General features: G+C 43.7%; 1 protein-coding gene and 1 long non-coding RNA gene across 6 annotated transcripts; both read right to left on the bottom strand.

The window, feature by feature from the left end:
- Positions 1-192: 192 nt before the first annotated feature.
- On the bottom strand, positions 193-20,839 carry LOC139559973 (E3 ubiquitin-protein ligase RNF152-like). Of its 5 annotated transcripts, XM_071376476.1 has the most exons (4): positions 20,635-20,839; positions 9,672-10,029; positions 3,506-4,820; positions 193-558 (listed from the first exon to the last, which is right to left on the bottom strand). In XM_071376476.1, exon 3 carries the CDS (start codon positions 4,634-4,636, stop codon positions 4,109-4,111), a length of 528 nt encoding a protein of 175 aa, XP_071232577.1. In that variant the 5' UTR covers positions 4,637-4,820; positions 9,672-10,029; positions 20,635-20,839; the 3' UTR covers positions 193-558; positions 3,506-4,108. The 5 variants fall into 5 exon arrangements, 4 of the variants coding, with proteins under 4 accessions (XP_071232577.1, XP_071232575.1, XP_071232573.1 ...); XM_071376474.1 differs by lacking the exon at positions 9,672-10,029; XM_071376472.1 differs by lacking the exons at positions 9,672-10,029; positions 20,635-20,839 and adding an exon at positions 18,579-18,834.
- A 304-nt stretch (positions 20,840-21,143) lies between these two features.
- Positions 21,144-22,316, bottom strand: LOC139559974 (uncharacterized). Its single transcript, XR_011671855.1, has 3 exons — positions 22,209-22,316; positions 21,911-22,055; positions 21,144-21,792 (listed from the first exon to the last, which is right to left on the bottom strand). It is a non-coding gene; the product is annotated as an uncharacterized lncRNA (long non-coding RNA).
- Between the last annotated feature and the right edge of the window lie 1,123 nt (positions 22,317-23,439).

The raw sequence follows: 23,439 nt of genomic DNA, 5'->3' as shown, positions 1-23,439 counted from the left end.
GATGGGATCCTTCTCTTCAAACATACAACTACTACCACCAAGTTCAATGCCAGATACTTTTCTACGAGAAGGTCTGAGTGGCACTTGGATGGGCTACTGTGATAATGAAGATGTTTTGCCTAAGACTTCCACAAGAATTACATTGTCTACGCTAAATGTGTTTAAATTGTAAAAGAAGGACAATAGTTGGGCTATAAGAAATGCTTTTTATTCAATGGGGCTAGGCAAAGCAGAGATAGCAAAATACATTCATTTCACCCATACGACAATATAGCCTATTATTAAAGTACAGTATGTTTACAATACAAACGATAGTCTTTTACAAGTTCCAAATTACACACACCACACACAGTTTAAGGGGGCAGTTTAGTCATGACGACAAGGTGAAGGTGCCCTCTACATATCTGACACAACAGAATCATTCAGATTGTCCAAAGCACAGCATATGACAACCATCTCGTATAACTGAGGGATGTCTCCTTTCATATCTGATCTTGCACATCTTCACAGTGGGAATCCAGTTGACATGGGTGTCTTGATAGAGGTCAGCTGGTGAACCTACAGTACATAAACAAATGACAAACACACCTGATGTTAGAATATCACTTCTTCAGGTCACATATACCATCAGGGCTCTTAAGTATTTGGTTGTGTTTAATTCATTCAGGGTGTTTTATTGTCATATGGATATCATCTATTGTTGGACTGGAACAACCAAGTCAACACATTAGGTTGTCATATCCCATTGTGGCTTTTGTCATATGCTGTAATGGCCATACATTTTCCCTCCTCTTATGAAAAAACTTTTGGCACATTTGTGGCCTGCTGGAGGTCATTTTGCAGGGCTCTGGCAGTTCACCTCCTGCTCAAAGGCGGAGGTAGCGGTCCTGCTGCTGGGTTGTTGCCCTCCTACGGCCTCCTCCACGTCTCCTGATGTACTGGCCTGTCTCCTGGTAGCGCCTCCATGCTCTGGACACTACGCTGACAGACACAGCAAACCTTCTTGCCACAGCTCGCATTGATGTGCCATCCTGGATGAGTTGCACTACCTGAGCCACTTGTGTGGGTTGTAGACTCCGTCTCATGCTACCACTAGAGTGAGAGCACCGCCAGCATTCATGAATATGAATATGATATGAACTTTCCAATTTGTAAGTCGCTCTGGATAAGAGCGTCTGCTAAATGACTTAAATGTAATGTAAATGTAAAAGTGACCAAAACATCAGCCAGGAAGCATAGGAACTGAGAAGTGGTCTGTGGTCACCACCTGCAGAATCACTCCTTTACTGGGGGTGTCTTGCTAATTGCCTATAAATTTCCACCTTTTGTCTATTCCATTTGCACAACAGCATGTGAAATTTATTGTCAATCAGTGTTGCTTCCTCAGTGGACAGTTTGATTTCACAGAAGTGTGATTGACTTGGAGTTACATTGTGTTGTTTAAGTGTTCCCTTTATTTTTTTGAGCAGTGTATTAGACTACAAAGGGAAGCACAGCCTCGAGCTGCGCAGTGACACGAGCCTATCAGGCGAGCGAAATAACTTCTATGCTCGCTTCGAGGCAAGCAACACTGAAGCATGCATGAGAGCATCAGCTGTTCTGGATGACTGTGTGATCACGCTCTCTGTAGCCGATGTGAGTAATACCTGTTTTAAAGGTCAACATTCACAAGGCCGCAGGCCCTGATGGATTACCAGCAGGTGTACTCCGAGCATGCACTGACCAACTGGCAAGTGTCTTCACTGACATTTTCAACCTGTCCCTGACCGAGTCTGTAATACCAACATGTTTCAAGCAGACCACCATAGTCCCTGTGCCCAAGAACATCAAGTTAACCTGCCTAAATGACTACCGACCCGTAGCACTCACATCTGTAGCCATGAAATGCTTTGAAAGCTTGGTCATGGCTCACATCAACACCATTATCACAGAAACCCTAGACCCACTCCAATTTGTATACCACCCCAACAGATCCACATATGATGCAATCTCTATTGCACTCCACACTGCCCTTTCCACCTGGACAAAAGGAACACCTACTGTTTGTGATAATGCTGTTCATTGACTACAGCTCAGCGTTCAACACCATAGTGCCCTCAAAGGTCATCACTAAGCTAAGGACCCTGGGACTAAACAACTTCCTCTGTAACAGAATCCTGGAGTTCCTGATGTTATTTATACAATTTTAACCCTGATGTCCTTACACAGCTCTCTGGTCTTGGCCATTGTGGAGAGGTTGGAGTCTGTTTGAGTGTGTGGACAGGTGTCTTTTATACAGGTAACCAGTTCAAACAGGTGCAGTTAATACAGGTAATGAGTGGAGAACAGGAGGGCTTCTTAAAGAAAAACTAACAGGTCTGTGAGAGCCGGAATTCTTACTGGTTGGTAGGTGATCAAATACTTATGTCATGCAATAAAATGCAAATTAAATCATACAATGTGATTTTCTGGATTTTTGTTTTAGATTCCGTCTCGCACAGTTGAAGTGTACCTATGATAAAAATTACAGACCTCTACATGCTTTGTAAGTAGGAAAACCTGAAAAATCGGCAGTGTATCAAATACTTGTTCTCCCTACTGTATTACCTCAACTAACCTGTGCCCCCGCACATTGACTCTGTACCGGTAGCCCCTGCATATAGCCTCGCTACTGTTATTTTATTGTTGCTCTTTCATATATATATTTTTTACTTCAGTTTATTTTAGTAAATACTTTAACACGTATTTTTCTTAAATACTGCATTGTTGGTTAAGGGCTTGTAAGTAAGCATTTCACTGTAAGGCAACCTGTTGTATTCGGCACATGTGACAAATAAAATGATTCGATTTTTGATATGGACGTCATATTGTACAATTTGTCTCCCCTTTTCAAGGGATCCAGCTTTTGTCAAATTATCGTAATATTTGACCTATCATGGCAGATTAGCAGAATTTACACAGCAGGTTAAGAGAATTAGGTTAAGGTTCAGAAAAAGTTAAGTTGTATTTTAGCTAAACCTTCTACATTAATTTCACAAAAGCTGGGTCCCTTTTAGCCAGGACCCCTTTTCGGCCTAGATTACATGGTTGCTTTCAAGACGAGGTCATTTTTATTGATCTGTTATCAGTGTCAGTAGAGTATTATTTTTTTAAATTCTGCTAATGACTCCACTCCTATAAAGTGTAGTATAATTGCATTAAATGTTTGTCAAAAGCCACATTTTTCAGTGCAAAGGAAATATAGCCTATGTCACTACGTGCTTATTAATAGCATAAATCATCACTATCCAATCTACTCATCACATTAGGAATAGTAGGCTTACATTAGTCGGCAAATGCAATACTAGAGGCATGTTTTAAAGGGGCATTATTAATGGTAAAAAATAATTTTGCTTCCCCAAAACTTGACACTCAAGCGCCACATGCTAATGACTAGACTACAAGCTATCCAGCTTAGCTAATTTCGGCTAACACATGGTTAGCAAAACAGTGAAACTAAACTTGAAATCGATCAGACTTGACTTACCAGTGATGAAATGATTAGAGCAAACCCTGTATTGACAGCTGTCTGGATTCAGGTCTTGATGGGCAAAAAGGTTTTTGCTTTTCTGACAGTTCTTCCAGCTTAAAAATATTAATTTAGAGCCTTGATTGTGTGGGACCTAAAGATTAAAATGTCACATAGCATCATCTGTAGGTGAAAAGGAAGACTTGAACAAATACAAATCACAGACCTCTAAAAATGGGTCCGTTTTATGTTTTTCATATGAATTAACACAAGTAAGCCTTTCGCTACACATATAACATCTGCTCAATGTGTATGTGACAATAACATCTGATTTGTGCTTTTCTGGGTGAATCACAACAGAGAAGCATAATGGTGATTGGTTTAATTTTTTAACTGTCTATTGCACAAAGACATGAGAAATAATTTGAAAAAATTAAAATAAAAATCTTCAATATATCTGAACACATTCGAAATACAAAGTATGACAACCATTTCCTTACTCAGTATGGCAGTACTATTCCTGGTTAAGAAATAGCCTGAATGCTGGCATTGTGACAATGTCCTGTCATTTTGGGGAGTGAGAGAAAGATCCCAAATAGCTTATTATTATCATCAAGTCTTTCAGCCACAGGATATCATGGTGAACTGTTCTGAGTTGCAGGTCATGCTGTGCAGTATAATGTACACAAGTAAGAGTAGGACAAATCCCACAATAACCACTAAGCAGAACCTGGTCCCAAATGCGCTCTTACAACTACCTTCCTCCCCTTCCCTCATCCCATGTTCCTCCTCCATCCCTGTAGCCCTCTCATGGTGTTCTACTGGAAGGTAGGCGTTACACGGCAGCCGTATGAAGACAGGTGTGTATGGGACAGAGATGATGGCCATAGTGTCTGGGTCATCTAGGAGTTGGGAGACAGAGACCCCTGGGGGCAGAGTGGTGACACAGCGACACCAGGGGCAGCGCAGCTCACTCTGGCTCATCCTCATCTGGGTCAAGCACACTGAGCAGCAGGTGTGCTGGCAGTCCAGGAGCTTGGGCCTACGCCACGAACTGTAATAGTTGAAACAGATCTGACATTCTAACATGGAGTCTTGTTGTAAGATCTGACAATCTAGAATGGACTCTTGTTGTGAGAGAGATTCCATTATGATGAGTTTGGTCTGTTATGTCAAACCACAAACAGTCTGTGGTTCCCGCGGTATGAATATGCAGATTATGGAACCATAGATAGATTTACAGATGTTTCTGCTCTTGACGTCTCTCCTCCTCTCTTCTTTACAGATGTTGTGTCACAGTACTTAGTTTAATCCATGTCTGGCTCCATCAACCCTATTAGAGAGAAGACATTCGTCAAGTCAGTGTGTGATTCCGTAATCCTCATTAAATAACTCATACTGAAAAAGCAAAAACACTACTTGGTCATGTCCTGCCCACTGAGCTCTCTGTGTGTGTGTGTGTCCGCTTCAAGACCCTGTGACTATAAGAATAAAGCACAATAAGCCTATTTTGTCATTAACCAAAACAGGAAAATAACCTTAGCAAATGAGCAAACCTGTTTCTGATCTGGACTGGCAAGAATGTTGATCACTCAGCAGCCTAAGGCAAAGTTCCTGCATGACATTGCTGCACATTTCTTAAAGCAGCATTTTGTAACTTTTTTCTGCTCCAGTAAGTCACTAGTGGTCATCCAATGTGAAGCAAAAGTAATAATATTGAGCCTCTAGCCTGCCTGACAACAATTTTCCCTGTCGAGTCAGATTATCCCAACATATTCTGTGCTGTGGATAATGAGTGACGTGTTTCCGTAGTTTAGGGATATTCTAACTGGTAGGGGTATGATACCTAGCTAGCAGAGCCCATGTCCACACTTGGTGAGCAGAGATAGCTAGCTTACAGACATGGCAGATGCGAGGGGCCAACGACCTAACCCAGCAGCAGCTACTACTCCATTTACGCCAAAGACACAGAGAACTTTGGAGAGCAGACAGGCGAAAACGGAAAGCAATAAAGCACAGGCCAAGACGAGAGTAAACCTCGGATCTGCATTCACACTTTCTCTCTAACTGAATGCTCGGCTATGAAAAGCAAACTGACATTTACTCCTATGGTGCTGACCTGTTGCACCCTCTACAACCACTGTGATTATTATTATTAGACCCTCCTGGTCATCTATGAACGTTTGAACATCTTGGCCATGTACTGTTATATTCTCCACCCGGCACAGCCAGAAGAGAACTGGCCACCCCTCAGAGCGTGGTTCCTCTCTAGGTTTCTTCCTAGGTTCCTGCCTTTCTAGGGAGTTTTTCCTAGCCACCGTGCTTTCTACATCGCTTGCTGTTTGGGGTTTTAGGCTGGGTTTCTGTATAGCACTTTGTGACATCGGCTGAAGTAAAAACGGCTTTATAAATACATTTGATTGAAGGCATTCAAAAACGACCGAGTTTGCATATTTTCTGCTGAAAAGGTACGATATTGCTAACTAGATATAATATATTTCTAGATATAAAATTAAATGTCGGTTTTGATATTTAGATGTAAATATTCATGTGAGGGCTCTATTTTGGATTACTTGTTTTTATTGTTGTTTTCAAGACACGCATCCAATAGTTCGTATTAGCTAGCTTGATGTTGTTAGCTGACTGACATTGGTTTGTTTAATTTGATTATAAAATGTGGCTTCACAAGATAGTCGTTACTAGCCAACTTGTGTATAACGTTACTTGACCTTGTGTTATATTTCTGAAGTATGTGATCTGAAAGTCATGTTGATATTGGTTAGCTCTAGCTAGCTAGCTACTTTTCTTCACACTAGTCAACTGGCACGGAAATGCCTAGCCATGATTATAAAGCCCAGTTCAGATATGTAAATTGAGACACGACGCAAGTTTGTTTAATCTGAGCAGTCTAGTTTTAGGACGTGTGATTTCTTTGGTTGGAGTTTCCAAGATTCAAATCTTTAGCCGAAGTCTTGCGACGAGACGGATCCATTTAGCCAATCAAAGAACAGTGCACTAACATTCTGTGTTCAGTCAAGCAGCTAGCCAAGCAGAGCGCTAGCTAGCTTTTTTGCTGCACATATCTAGTCTAGCTTGCTGATATTTACAATAGTATCCAGCTGCAGCCCCGCAGCAGCCTGTGACTAAAACCAGTTTGACGCTAAAACCAATTCTATCACCATCTACTGGCAGTGGTTAATCCCTACCACATACATGTGAACTCCTCTTATTTCCTAGATTACATTCCTTGCTCCCTTTCCTTCTTTCTTTTCCTCCTTCCACTTCATCTCCTCCTTTACTAGCTTAATTTCCTATCTCCTTACCTTTCCTATTTTTCCTTTCTTAGCCTCTTCTCCATCCCATAAATCCCTTTACATCATCTCCTTTCCACCTTCCTGGCGCCTAACCAAAATAATGGTCAACGGGGCATTTTTATGCATGACCATTAGCATGATGGGATGTTAATTGCTTAATTAACTCTAGAACCATACCTGTGTGGAAGCACCTGCTTTCAATATACTTTTTATCCCTTTATTTTGGCAGTTACCTGTATGTGGTAGTGATTAACCACAGCCAGTAGAGAGGAAAGGAAGTTAGGAAAGGAGGAAAGGAGGAAAGGGAGTGAGGAAAGGAATCTAGGAAAGAAAACGATTTCACATGTATGTGGTAGGGATTAACCAAAGCCAGTAGATGGCGATAGTATTGGTTTTAATGACAGGCTAGTTTTAGTCGCAGGCTGCTGTGGGGCTGCATCTCAATATTTATCTAATGCATGTATTTCATGACACTCCTTTGCTACAAACTGTCTCAACTGCAAGTCTTGTCTTCAGTTTTGCCAATTTAGCGACAAGAGAAGGGATTGTGCGGCGGGAGAGGGGGCGAAAATGCTACATTGTGCCACAAAAATAGTTGGCAACACTGCTCGTCGTCTTCCTGTCGCCTTTCATCCTTACCTAGCTCCCTTTACCAACTTATTTTCCTCCATTCCTAGGATTAACCACGGCCAGTAGAGGAAAGGAAGAAGGAAAGGATAAGTTCACATGTAACAGGTAAAATAAAACAATTAATGAAACACCAACAAAGTGTCTTAAAAGGGCGTTGGGCCAACACGAGCCGCCATAACAGCTCCAATGCGCCTTGGCATAGAGTAGAATCTATTGGAGGGATCCAACACCAACCTTCCACAAGAAATTCCATAATTTGGTGTTTTGTTGATGGTGGTGGCACTGCTCCAGCATCTCCCATAAGTAGTCAATTGGGTTGAAATCTGATGACTGAGACACATACCCTTTAAATCCCCTATGCTCCTTTGAGAACCCTCGTTTAATAGTCACATGTACAGGATTGCAGGTGTGATTGCAAGGTACAGTAAAAATCGTAGTATTCGAGCTCCAACATTCAGGACTAACTGAAATAAAACAATGTCCATTGGGGAAGTAGCAGAAGGGGGAGCTGGTAGCTGACTAGTGGGGGCTATTCAGCAGCCTGATGGTCTGAGGATAAAAACTATTGGCCACTCTTTCAGTTTTTGCCATGATGCTCCTGTACTGCCTGCGTCTAAGTGATTGAAGCAGGGAGAACAGGGCATGGTTTGGGTGGCTGGGGTCCCTGATGATCTTCTTGACCGTTAGACCATTTCAGCTTCTCTGAGATGTGTACGCCAAGGAATTTGAAGTTATTGACCTTCTCCACAGTGGCCCTGTTGATGAGGATAGGGGCGTGTACAGCCTGGTTCCTCTTGTAGTTTACAATCAGCTCCTGAGATCTCTTCTTCTAGTCTTGGTAACCAAAATAATGGTCAACGGGGCATTTTTATGCATGACCATTAGCATGATGGGATGTTAATTGCTTAATTAACTCTAGAACCATACCTGTGTGGAAGCACCTGCTTTCAATATACTTTTTATCCCTTTATTTTGGCAGTTACCTGTATGTGGTAGTGATTAACCACAGCCAGTAGAGAGGAAAGGAAGTTAGGAAAGGAGGAAAGGGAGTGAGGAAAGGAATCTAGGAAAGAAAACGATTTCACATGTATGTGGTAGGGATTAACCAAAGCCAGTAGATGGCGATAGTATTGGTTTTAATGACAGGCTAGTTTTAGTCGCAGGCTGCTGTGGGGCTGCATCTCAATATTTATCTAATGCATGTATTTCATGACACTCCTTTGCTACAAACTGTCTCAACTGCAAGTCTTGTCTTCAGTTTTGCCAATTTAGCGACAAGAGAAGGGATTGTGCGGCGGGAGAGGGGGCGAAAATGCTACATTGTGCCACAAAAATAGTTGGCAACACTGCTCGTCGTCTTGAGCTGTTGTAGCCTACAACACATAATTCTAAAACTAACTATGGTAGTTTGATCTCGTCTGGTCTCATGCCGGCTGTTGAATCTGAACTGGGCTTCATTACTTGATGTTCAAGCTCTAGAAAATATATTTTCAGATATAATTTCAGTCATAAAATAAATAAATCTACATCAATGCCTGGCATGCCTGTATTTCCAGCCCCACCATTGTCGAGTATAGGAGCAGAATCAGATTGGTAAGCACAGACTTTAACGATGGATTTTTTACCTTGTCTGTTCCATAATTTTGTTTCACCTAGCTGGCCAAGAAGAGGAATAATTTACCGAATAACAAAGTAGACTTCTTATAATGATAGGCATCTATGTAGCTCAGCTGTTTAGGAAAATTAACTATCCAGGATTTACTTTGAGTATTGAGGACATACCATCCCAATTTTAGCCTAATGCACAGAGTATGTTATTCCCTATTTTAGCAAGCTCAAAAGGTATGCTACACATGTATTGAGTATAAAAGTAACATTCCATAATAACAATATTAGGTAGGTGCTTACATTTATCCTATTTCACACATGTACAAGTAGAAACAGTCATCAACATTTTAAAATGGTTAAAACAATTCTAATAAAAGCAACAATTGTACAATGGATGAAAATACTCCAAACTTTTAGAATTCTTAAAATCCATCAGATATTGACTGAATGATAGCACATAATGGTCGCCTCGCTTCACGTTCGCGATGGTTGCCTTGCTTCACATTCTTAGGAAACTACGCAGTATTTTGTTTTTTTAATGTATTTTTCTTACATTAATACCCCAGGAAATATTAAGTCTTATTACATACAGCCGGGAAGAACTATTGGATATAAGAGCAACGTCAACTCACCAACATTACGACCAGGAATACGACTTTTCCGAAGCGGTTCCTCGGTTTGGACCACCACCCAGGACAATGGATCGGCTCCCAGTAGGCGACCCAAAACAACGACGCCGCAGAAGGGGCAGACGGCGCGGTCTTCTGGTTAGGCTCCGTAGACGGGCTCGTCGCTCACGAGTATACTACTTGCCAATGTCCAGTCTCTTGACAACAAGGTAGACGAAATTCGAGCAAGGGTTACCTTCCAGAGAGACATCAGAGATTGTAACATTCTCTGCTTCATGGAAACATGGCTCACTCCGGATATGTTAGTCGGTAGAGCCACCCGGTTTCTTCATGCATCGCGCCGACAGAAACAAACATCTCTCTGGTAAGAAGAAGGGTGGGGGTGTATGCCTTATGATTAACGAGTTGTGGTGTGTTCATAACAACTTACAGGAACGCAAGTCCTTTTGTTCACCTGACCTAGAATTCCTTACAATCAAATGCTGACCGCATTATCTACCAAGGGAATCCTCTTCGATTAAAAATAACTTAATTGGACTCTATGTAAACTGGAAACCATATATCCTGAGGCTGCATTTATTGTAGCTGGGGATTTTAACAAAGCTATTCTGAAATCAAGGCTCCCTAAATTTTATCAGTATATCGAATGCACGACACGGGCTGGCAACATTCTGGATCATTGCTACTCTAACTTCCACGACGCATACAAAGCCCTGTAATAAAGTGTATCTCTAATTGAGAACCAATCTAGGCAGCCATAGACATACAAACACCTAGACAAGACACTGACCCATTAAACATACAAAACCCCTAGACAATCCAAAAACACATAAATTCCCCATGTCACACCCTGACCTAACTAAAATAATAAGGAAAACAAAGATAACTAAGGCCAGGGCGTGACAGTACCCCCCCCCCCAAAGGTGCGGACTCCGGCCGCAAAACCTGACACAGAAAGGGAGGGTCCGGGGTGGGCCTTCTCATGGCGGTGGCTCGGGTGCGGGACGTGGCCCCCACTCCACCATTGTCAATACCCGCTTTGGTGTCTCTGGTAGATCCTGGCTGACTGGCGGCTCTGGCTGCTCATGGCTGGCGGGCGGGCGACTCTGGCTGCTCATGGCTGGCGGGCGGGCGACTCTGGCTGCTCATGGCTGGCGGGCGGGCGACTCTGGCTGCTCATGGCTGGCGGGCGGGCGACTCTGGCTGCTCATGGCTGGCGGGCGGGCGACTCTGGCTGCTCATGGCTGGCGGGCGGGCGACTCTGGCTGCTCATGGCTGGCGGGCGGGCGACTCTGGCTGCTCATGGCTGGCGGGCGGGCGACTCTGGCTGCTCATGGCTGGCGGGCGGGCGACTCTGGCTGCTCATGGCTGGCGGGCGGGCGACTCTGGCTGCTCATGGCTGGCGGGCGGGCGACTCTGGCTGCTCATGGCTGGCGGGCGGGCGACTCTGGCTGCTCATGGCTGGCGGGCGGGCGACTCTGGCTGCTCATGGCTGGCGGGCGGGCGACTCTGGCTGCTCATGGCTGGCGGGCGGGCGACTCTGGCTGCTCATGGCTGGCGGGCGGGCGACTCTGGCTGCTCATGGCTGGCGGGCGGGCGACTCTGGCTGCTCATGGCTGGCGGGCGGGCGACTCTGGCTGCTCATGGCTGGCGGGCGGGCGACTCTGGCTGCTCATGGCTGGCGGGCGGGCGACTCTGGCTGCTCATGGCTGGCGGGCGGGCGACTCTGGCTGCTCATGGCTGGCGGGCGGGCGACTCTGGCTGCTCATGGCTGGCGGGCGGGCGACTCTGGCTGCTCATGGCTGGCGGGCGGGCGACTCTGGCTGCTCATGGCTGGCGGGCGGGCGACTCTGGCTGCTCATGGCTGGCGGGCGGGCGACTCTGGCTGCTCATGCCTGGCGGGCGGGCGACTCTGGCTGCTCATGCCTGGCGGGCGACTCTGGCTGCTCATGGCTGGCGGGCGACTCTGGCTGCTCATGGCTGGCGGGCGACTCTGGCTGCTCATGGCTGGCGGGCGACTCTGGCTGCTCATGGCTGGCGGGCGACTCTGGCTGCTCATGGCTGGCGGGCGACTCTGGCTGCTCATGGCTGGCGGGCGACTCTGGCTGCTCATGGCTGGCGGGCGACTCTGGCTGCTCATGGCTGGCGGGCGACTCTGGCTGCTCATGGCTGGCGGGCGACTCTGGCTGCTCATGGCTGGCGGGCGACTCTGGCTGCTCATGGCTGGCGGGCGACTCTGGCTGCTCATGGCTGGCGGGCGACTCTGGCTGCTCAGGACAGACGGATGGCTCAGATGGCGCTGGGCAGACGGATGGCTCAGATGGAGCTGGGCAGACGGATGGCTCAGATGGAGCTGGGCATACGGATGGCTCAGATGGAGCTGGGCATACGGATGGCTCAGATGGGGCTGGGCAGACGGGCAGTTCAGGCGCCGCTGGGCAGACGGCAGACTCTGGCCGGCTGAGGCGCACTGTAGGCCTGTAGGCCTACCTGAAGGCTAGTGCGGGGAGAAGGAACAGGGCATACTGGACCCTGGAGACGCACATTAGGCCTAGGGCGTGGTGCCGGAACTGGTGGTACCGGGCTGGGGACTCGCATCTCAGTGCTAGTGCGGGGAGAAGGAACAGGGCATACTGGACCCTGGAGACGCACATTAGGCCTAGTGCGTGGTGCCGGAACTGGTGGTACCGGGCTGGGGACACGCATCTCAGGGCTAGTGCGGGGAGCAGCAACAGGATGCACAGGACTCTGGAGACGCACAGGAGGCTTGGTGCGTGGTGCCGGAACTGGTGGTACCGGGCTGGAGACACGCACCATAGGGCGAGTGCGTGGAGGAGGAACAGGGCTCTGGAGACACACTGGAAGCCTGGTGCGTGGTGTAGGCACTGGTGGTACTGGGCTGGGGCGGGGAGGTGGCGCCGGAAATACCGGACCGTGCAGGCGTACTGGCTCCCTTGAGCACTGAGCCTGCCCAACCTTACCTGGTTGTATGCTCCCCGTCGCCCGACCAGTGCGGGGAGGTGGAATAACCCGCACCGGGCTATGTAGGCGAACCGGGGACACCATGCGTAAGGCTGGTGCCATGTAAGCCGGCCCGAGGAGACGCACTGGTGGCCAGATGCGTTGGGCCGGCTTCATGACATCCGGCTCAATACTCAATCTAGCCCGGCCGATACGAGGAGCTGGTATGTACCGCACCGGGCTATGCACACGTATAGGAGACACCATGCGCTCTACTGCGTAACACGGTGTCTGCCCGTACTCTCGCTCTCCACGGTAAGTACAGGGAGTATGTGCAGGTCTCCTACCTGACTTCGCCACACTCCCTTTTAGCCCCCCCCCCCCCCCCCCCCTCCCCCCAAGATTTTTTTGGGGCTGACTCACAGGCTTCCTACCGCGTCGTCGTGCTGCCTCCATTCGCCGGTATCCCTCCTCGCACTGCGCCAGAGAATCCCAGGCGGGCTCCGGCATTCGCCCTGGGTCGATCGCCCACCTGTCGATCTCCTCCCACGTAGTGTAGCCCAGATCCTGCTCCCATGTCCATGAATCCTTTGTGTATTGCTCCTGTTGCTGCTTGACACGCTGCTTGGTCCCGGTATGGTGGGTAATTCTGTCACGATCGTTATATGACAAATGAGTGGACCAAGGCGCAGCGTGAAAGAAAGCCATCTTCTTTTAATGAAGAAAAAAACAAAACTTACTAAACGAACAAAAACAAACGATTGTGAAGCTAAAACGAACTAAGTGCACACATGCAACATAGAACATAGACAATTACCCACAAAACCCAAATGCCTATGGCTGCCTTAAATATGGCTCTCAATCAGAGACAATAAACCACAGCTGCCTCTAATTGAGAACCAATCTAGGCAGCCATAGACATACAAACACCTAGACAAGACACTGACCCATTAAACATACAAAACCCCTAGACAATCCAAAAACACATAAATTCCCCATGTCACACACTGACCTAACTAAAATAATAAGGAAAACAAAGATAACTAAGGCCAGGGCGTGACAGTATCACTAGTCACTTTAAACAATGCCACTTTATATAATGTTTACATAGCCTACATTACTCATCTCATATGTATATACTGTACTCAATACCATCTACTGCATCTTGCCTATGCCCCTCGGCCATCGCTCATCCATATTCTTATTCATTCCTATACACCTGTGTGTATAAGGTAGTTGTTTTGAAATTGTTAGATTACTTTTTAGATATTAATGCACGGTCGGAACTAGAAGCATTTCGCTACACTCGCATTAACATCTGCTAACCATGTGTATGTGACCAATACAATTTGATTTTAAAACATTTTACTGCACAGGCAAATAATATATGAAAGACTTGTGGGAATTCAAAATATTTTGTGTTAAAATAAAGGGTGTATTTGCATATATTAACAAATGGGCGGAGAAGGTTTGCAACCACCAAAAACGTGCTGTCTAGGCCTACCTGCACTCACCTGCCCGGTCTACACTGCCTCATTAATTACTGTTGTTGTCACATTCTGTGTCAATAGCAGGATGGCCTTGGATTAAAAATTAACACGCTTGGCTTTAGATTACACACATCTATACATACTTTAAGTTTTTTGCGAAATCAGACAATGTCACTATAACTCATTTTTCGGAAGATGCTTTCATTTCAGCGCATATAATTTGTAAACATTTAAACGATTCCCTGATGAAAGACATTGACCCCATTTCAGCCATTACCGGGATGTGTTTGACAGAACATTAAACATTTACATGGTCGCAACATTAAAGGGAAAAAACGACAGGCACAAGCACATGTATGAAAGAGTCGCAAGCGTAAAATTTAAGCAAGGAACTAGAGATGGCTGAAAAATACAGATCTAAGGTGGGTGGGGCATGCACGTTGCTAGTACAAGTGTACATACAGTATATTATACGCATGTATGAATTGAAAATTCATTTTTTTTGCATAGCCCACTCTCCTGAGAGTGGGGTCACGGCCAGGGATCAGCCATTGACGACGACCCTATAGCAATTAAGGTTTTAAGTGCCTTGCTCAAGGGCTCCTTAACAGCTTCTACCCCAAGCCATAAGACTGCTGAACAATTAATCGAATGGCCACCCAGACTATTTACATTGACCCCTCCCCCCATTTGTTTTTAAACTGAAGCTACTCGCTGTTTATTATCAATGTAGTCCCTTTACCCCTACCTACATTTTTTATTTATTAAATATTTTCTTCACTATATTTTTTGAACTGCATTGTTGGTTAAGGGCTTGTAAGTAAGCCTTGTATTTGGCGCATGTGACAAATAAAATTAGATCAACAGATTTTTCACCTAGCCCGAACCAGCAACCTCTAAGTTACTGCTCTTAACCACTAGACTACCTGTCGCTCATTATATTGAATGACTGTAAACATTAATTCTTCATTCTGCCTAACAGCCTCCTTTTCCAATAAAAAATAAAATACTAACTCCTTTCATCCTAAACTGAATATTTACCCTGAAAATCTAAGACTGATGGTAATCAAACGAAATTCTGTCAAACGCTGCATATTACACAGGCATCCCAATTCTGATATTTATTCCACTAATTGGCTTTTTGACCAATCACATCAGCTCTTTTCAAGTCAGCTCTTTTTCAGAGCTGATCTGATTGGCTGACATTGAGAAAAAAAAATCTTAATTTTTACTTTACTTTTTTCCCCCTGCTCTGGCCTCCATTGATTTAGTCACCTTAATTCTGGCCATCCTACAACGGTAAACACCATAATAACTCAACTAATTATGATAGAGACATGAGTTTTGGATCATTGGCTTTCATAGAGGATTATCTACACAGTTAACATATTTTACCCATTGGTCAAAAGATGTGTGTTTGATTGGACACCCTATAAATTATGATGAACTTCACAGGGTGGTGAAAGTGCACGGTGATGAGCTTGATGCTCCTTTGCAATAAATATTGAGGGTTTTGGTGACATGTTGATCTTTACTTGTATCTGTGAGCTGTTGGCTAGAGCGCACATGCCAAGACCAGAGTAGGCACATTTGCTATTTAACCCATCAGTCTTTGTACCAAAACTATCGATAGTTGAAAATGCGATGGAAACGCATTGAACTTTAGATTTGTATTCAGGAAGATGACAACTTGTGTGCCCTATGTCATCATGCACTTTTTTTATGGCAACAAGTCAGTTTGGTGGAAACACTGGTGGGAAAATGCACATATTTTCTTCATGCGGAATTTTGAATAATCGCATGACAATATGTCGCAAAATGGATGACAACCTAGCTGCTGATAGTAATGAAATCCTATGGACAAAATACAAATATGATTCTCTTTCATCTACAGGAGACTGTGTCTACACATTGAAAACCGGAAAGGACTATCCCATAACTTCAGAGAGGAATCTCAATTGGGGCTTCCAAGGAGAATGACCTGAGATCAGATGAACCAAGACTCCCTGAAGAGCCACCACAAACATCGGCTCAGGAAGCAACCAGCTCTTCTCCCCTTTCTTTAAAAGGACAGCTCTTGCAATTTAGCCTGCAATGATAATTAGAACACCCTAGAAATAACCCCCTTGATAGACACCCTTCTTCGAAAATCAAAACAGAAAACATTCCATACTGATATCTTTGAGGCATAAAACATACTCATTCTGCTCCACGGACTCACGAAAAATAGGACCACTTCTTGTGACTCTGACCGTTGCCACATTATCCTCCAACGCTTCCCAGTTTTTCCTCAAGACGACAAAGGAGGAAACGAGAAGTAAATTACCTGAGCTTTCGCCATTGTCAGACTTCCCGGGAAGTGTGAATATATATATACATATATAAAATGAGTGATGCACCGAAATTACATTTTTGGCCGATACCGATACCCAATACTTTTGCTTGTCAAAAAATAAACTATTTAACGTGTCAAATAATCTCGTTGACCAATCAGGACCTGAATATGACTGCACGCCACAAACTTAATGAACGCCTCAAATTATTATGTAGTTATTCACATTGATTACACCATCACTCGTATTTCATGTCACAACGATTCATCGATACGTATGCTATGATGCTGGTAAAGTTGTCTCGCGCACCTACAGTGCTGGTCATAAAAAAAACAGTTAAACTAGCTCATGGATGTGTAGCAGTGTGATGTTGTTCCCCTAGATTATGCACCAAGTTGCACACAAGAATCAGTTCAAATAGGCCAGGTAGCAGCTCAGCTATCTTCTGGCGCCAGTACCCGTTGCAAGTCTTCCAATGTAATCTACTGAAGTCCCAAAAACGTTTCTGACGCAGTCAAAGTAATATCCAGTTTCTTTGACACCGGCAATGAGCACCACAGAAATCCACCTTTTTAAACACAGTGTACCTTTTGACTGGCAGCAAACATTTACTACAGGCTGTGGTGCATCCACTACCATATCTTCACGAGTGTCATTTGTTTTCTCAACTCTTTCTCCAACAGACTTTCTTCTTTTTCTCCATTCACCCAGCGAGTCAGACGCCAGGCACAAACCATACCAGGATTTCTCTTCAGGTATTCAACCTGAACATAAATCGTCACCCCTGAGATGACTCCTTCGATGAGCGCTCTGCGCCGAAGTTCAAAGCACGATACTTCTGTTGTCCGGATTCTTTTGAGGCCCACTGCAATCCTTCCTCTGTTCTTCAGAAATACAATTAATCAGAATAAGACCACACTCCTGGTCACTCTGACAGACTCCAATTTTCCCAGCGCATACTTCATCATTCAACACCTCAAACCAGTCTCCCACATATGCATTCTTACTCAACAAAACAGATCCCAACAAGAAACGATTAATTATCCAACATAAACATATACTCCACTCCAACTTTAGGCAATTTTCTTTTTGTTCCATTTTTGGACTATTGTCCATTCAGAACATTCATCTTCACCAACACCTGTACACACATTGTTACACATGCAACTTTTGATTCGAACTCGGCATACACTTTCGCCATCTCTCCCTGCCAAACGAGCGCTGTCGTTTCTGGAAAACGGTGTTCAAATAGGCAAAAATAATAATAATCTGCATTATTGCCACAGGGGTCTCCAAAAACACCTGTACACACATTGTTACACATGCAGTGCAGCTTCAACAAGGCAATCTTATGGGCTTAGTTCAGGTTGAAGTTAAACTGAAGAAGCAGTCGTGAGATCCAGAATGCATGTCTACCCCACCCCACCAAAAAAAGCACATGAAAATAGTTAGTACTGACATACCAACCAAACCAGTTCACCAGCTTCTCTAAATAAGACACATACGCATAGTACAATTATCGCTCTAGCAGCAGTAGGGATACCGTGCTGTAACCTGGTTACCACAGTTACTACAGTGGCCTATCCCAAGTGCTAAGGTTTGTGCAAAGAACATTAACTTTAATTAGCCAACTTAGCCTTCTAGGACAAAGTCCCTGGACTTTCCATACGCAAGATAATGCTTTGCCACTAACTTCAAAATGGTAAATATGAAGTCTAAATTGAAATTCATCTGAAAATGGCTCTGTGAATACCTGGATGGAGCTGTAATTTGACAGCAAAATATTACATGAAGCCACACATTAGGCTTTATAATAGTAAAGTTAAAAGGCATGTCTCTAATTTAAAGGTTATGTAAACACTGAATGCCATAAACAGTAGGCTTCTTTTTCCATTGATACAAGCAGTATCAATGTATTATCTGCAATTGCTGTATTGGATTTTGGCATTCGAGCATGTAGACATAATCGGCTTTGAACTTGAACTGAGGCGAGCATACACAACAGGCAACTTTTCAAGGTAGACAGCCTACTGAACAAGGTTCGGAATTGCACATGCAAACTGAAACTACACCGCAAACCCACATATCAGTCAGCAACTAAAGAACCGACATGCAGACCATCTTACCGTACCTTGTGATGCCAGTCCTACGGAACATCTGTTCCTTGTTTTGTTGCAGTGATTCTTGTAGTAGCCTGTTTGTTTTGACCAAGTTAAACACACACCCTCGATCTCCTGTTCAGTCAAAACAATGAGAGGATTCTATTATCTGGCCCGGGTTACCCCGGTGGGAGGAGTTTGCTAGTGGTGAAAAGTGATTGCATTAGTTTTGGAACCGGGCTGCCTTCCGGGGTGAGCCTCGGTGCTTTTGCCAGTTCACGTCAATGGGCAATAGACCGGTGCACCGCGGCTCAGGTTAATAGAACTCCCTCATTGTTCTGTCTGAAGTTAGCCGCGCCTACCTACCACATGGTGAGTAAACTACTTCACAACCTTATTTATCAGGATGAGTATTGGATACTTTTTAGATGACAATTTTTATGTAAATATTTAAATTCCTCACTTGGGACTACTAGACAAGGAATCTGCAGTGCCTTTTGCAACCGATAGTGAATAAATCTTGCTTCTGTGAAGTGTTGTGTCTATAGAATTCAGCTGTCATCAGTAGGAGTCCAAAATACCTCACTGATCATAATCCCCATTTCCATCCACATTTCAAATGTTTCATTTCAAATGCCTCCACCACACCACATTCTGCCAAGTAGCGTCCTTCTCCAAAGATGGGGGAAAAAAAGACTAACTCCCTTCACCTTAAACTGAATGTACCCTGGAAATCTAAGACTACCCACTGGGCACACACTGGTTGAATCAACGTTGTTTCTGAACCAATATGGAAAATACATTACATTGATTACATCTGTGCCGAGTGGGTAGCTAGGTTTGTTATCCTATTGGTGACAGATTTAAAGCGAATATTCTAAAATCCACATAAAAACAAATTGCACTTTTTCCCACCAGAGATGTGTTTCCATAAAATTGACTTGTTGCAGATAAAAGTATTTGCATGATCCCGTAGTGCACATAAAAAAATACTTTTGCGGTTAAATTCCCCATGTACCGAATAAAACATACAAGTTAAATGGGTTTCCATCGCATGTTCAACTCTACTGATGGTTTTGTCACAAAAAAATATTGTGTTATGAGCCAGTCTCTGGTCTTGGCACATGCGCTCTAGCCAACATCTCGCAGATAAATTGAGATTATTATGGACAAAATAGCGAGATTATTCTTATTTGTCAAACCGCAGCCAAGCATCGATATTTGTCGCCAGAATAAGACCCTCAATATTTATTGGAAAGGAGCATCAAGCTCATCACGTGCACTTTCACCACCCTGTGAAATTCATCATAATTGATTTCATCTGTAGCCTAATAAAGTGCATGCTTTCTTGAGTTGTAGTGGGAGGACCACACAACATCCCACTGAGCACACACTGGTTAAATCAGCGTTGTTTCCACGTCATTTCAATGACGTTACACTGAACCAATGTGTAGTAAATGTTGAATTGACACCCAGTGGAATATCATCACGTGACTCCAAATTTACTTCTATATGATGGTTATTATATTAATATTTGTGCATAAAAGTGTTTCCACCTGCATTTCTCGCATAGTGAATTAAACCGACACAAAAAGATCCCACCATGTCTAGGTATTTTCTTTTGTCGACATTTGGAAAGTTTACAGACACATTACCTGTTTCTCTTAGATCTGTCATTATATTTTTTTATCCGTCATGTACTTTACTCGCATAAAAAGGTTGGATCTTCAAAGGCAATTCTGTAATAGGCTGCATTTTACGCAGCCATAGTTGTCAAATGCTAAAAGCGTATACCAGAGTACGATTGGGATTTATAGAGTTTTCTGATTTGTTGTCTATCTAGGTCTACATCGGAGCTGGAGTCCTTCCTGATCTACATACACATGTATGCAGTTTGCTTTCCCTTCTTCAGTCTCTGGAGATTTGCTTTTCTTCCTCCACTCTCTGGAGAAAAATGTGTATGATGTAAAACCCCCAAATATCAATTAGTAGAACTCATTACAATATAATACATGTTATCGCTGTTATATTTTCAACAGATATCAACACTACAGTTCTATAACTGTATAGACAAAATACTCACCAAATATTCTCTTTCAGCTACATGAGACTGTGTCTACGCATTGAAAACTGCATAGGACTACACATCCATCCCAGAACAAGAGCACTGTTGAGAAGAACGGCTCTCACTTGGGACTTCCAAGGAGATTGATCCTGAGATAAGATGAACCAAGACTCCCGAAGTGCCACCACCAACAATGGCTGAGCTGCTACAACTTTGAGGAGAAGTTGCCACGCAACACAAGATGCAGCTAGCACACCTGAGCATTCCCTATTGTCAGACTTCCCGGGAAGTGTGAAAACCTACAGAGTACTCAGAAATGTTGTTGAAAGTGGTGGGCCTACAACCAAACATATAAATCATATGTAAATAAGGGAAGTTTGTGTGGGCAACAAACTTGTGTGAGAAACAATATTTGTGCATTCTTTATCTAGCATATAGGCATCATTATTTTAATTTTGGAAAGGTTTTCGAATTATTTACTAAGCTGTTATCTTTTTCTTGAAATCTATACTATTGACAGTTTTCACATCAAATTAGCAGACCTACAGTTGGGTATATATCCAGAAAAATGGATGAACTACTCTGGTGTAAATACAGTACAAAACAAGTCGGTCTGATTACACAGATAAGGTCAAATAAAGTTTTATTAGAGAGATAAACAAAAATACAAGGTAATTTCTGTAACCTTCTCCAAATAAAAAAAGCACAGTAAGGCACGTGTCAAACTCATTCCATGGAGGGCTGAGTGTGTGGGATTTCACTCCTCCCTTGTACTTGATTGATTAATTAAGGTCACCAATTAGTAAAGAACTTCCCTCAACTGGTTGTCTTAAATTAAAGGAAAAACCCAATACCTGCAGACATTAAACCCTCCATGGATTGTGTTTGACACATGAAGAATAAAGTACAGTGTAGTGGTGGAAAGTTCAACTGTTATGTAAACATACTTGGTAATAAATAAATGGAATAGTGCAGCGGTGAAATGGCCGCAGTTGTGTGTCGTAAGGTGTAGAAGTCTCGCTGCAATTCAGGCAGGTGCACCAGCGAGGTTGTCTGTGGTCTGGGATGTCTGGAGACCCTGGGATACCTCTCCGGTATTCAAAAATCAGGTAGACTGGAAGCGACCAGCTCAAGCACCTCTCCCCTTTCTTCCAAGGACAGTCGTTGTAATTTAGCCTGTAATTGTATAAAAAAAAGCAACATAACATTACAGAATGCAACCAAATGCTGTGTGATGTGATTTGAATGTTGTGAAACGGGTAAACAGTACCACAGGTGAAAGATTTTTACTAACCTTCATCTCGGTCAGCCTCTCCTTGCAGTCGGTCTTCCTGTCCAATCATTTCTGCAATCCTGCCTGTGCCCCTGGACAGTCAGTGGCTCTTCTAAACTGTAATCCTACAGAAAAAAACATGTACACAACCCAAGTTGATAATCACCTGAAAAGAAAAGTGGACATTAGCTCTGTGAATACCTGGATGGAGCTTTAATTTGAAAGCAAAATATTACATGAAGCCAAACATTACTACAATATAGCTTAATTCATGAAGTTAAAACTTTTTTAGAACTGAAAGACGATGGCCAGAGCTTACCCATGATGTTGCACAATGATTTAAGTCAATAAGTCATCGTTTTAGTCAAAGTGTACAAAACATTAGGAACACCTGATCCTTCCATGACAGATTGACCAGGTGAATCCAGGTGAATGCTATGATCCCTTATTGATGTCACCTATTAAATCCACTTCAATCAGTGTAGATGGGGAGGAGACAGGTTAAAGAAGGATTTTTAAGCCTCAAAATATTTGGGACATGGATTGTGTATGTGTGCCATTCAGAGGGTAAATGGGCAAGACAAAGTATTTAAGTGCCTTTGAACAGGGTATGGTAGTAGGTGCCAGACACACTGGTTTGAGTGCGTCAAGAACTGCAACGCTGCTGGGTTTTTATGCTCAACAGTTTACAGTGTGTATCAAGAATGGTCCACCACCCAAAGGACATCCAGCAACTTGACACAACTGTGGGAAGCATTGGAGTCAACATGGGTCAGCACCCCTGTGGAACGCTTTCGACACCTTGTAGAGTTCATGCCCCAACGTATTGATGCTGTTCTGAGGGCAAAAGGAGGTGCAACTCAATATTAGGATGGTGTTCCTAATGTTTTGTAAACTCAGTGTGTTTGGCTTGAAGAGCCAAATCTGAATGGCCCACTCCATGCAAATCTGTGTGAATGTCTTGTCTTTTTCTATGATAAGACATACAACTTCTTTTTAGTTTATGTTTCATTTCAGGGTTTTATTTCATTGTTACCACCCACCAGCATGGCTCTGTTTATTAATCAGAAACAGCTGCAAAGTTCTTCCTCTTCGCAACTGAGATGAGCCAAACAACCTTGTGTCCACTTGGCCGATTGAGTCATGGAGTAGATTGACATAGGGGAGAAAATCTTAGGGTTTTGCACCTCCACCTTTTTTTTACCAGAAAGTCATAATCCATTGGATAAAAAAAATATATATATTATAAATATTTTTTTATATATCTGACCATTTTATAAATGGAATAATTGCTTGATATGATAGTATTTTGCAAACCCGCTCCCCTCGACGCCCCAAAATGAATGTTTTTGACCACTATAGTTCTGCTTCACTACACGCTCCACTGCTTTGACTGGTGTGACGTTAGCTAAACAGCACAAGTATCTATCCAGATAATGAAGAGGCACCAGCAATAGAAAATGCAAGGAAATTATAGTAACATGTCATTTGTGGCGTGCATGATCATGACCTTACAACCCACAACTGCTGCCATTTCACTGCTACACTAT

This window comes from Salvelinus alpinus, chromosome 30 (assembly GCF_045679555.1).
Source record: "Salvelinus alpinus chromosome 30, SLU_Salpinus.1, whole genome shotgun sequence".
In the NCBI taxonomy this organism is placed as follows: domain Eukaryota; kingdom Metazoa; phylum Chordata; class Actinopteri; order Salmoniformes; family Salmonidae; genus Salvelinus; species Salvelinus alpinus.
This window is presented reverse-complemented; position numbering and strand designations above follow the sequence as displayed.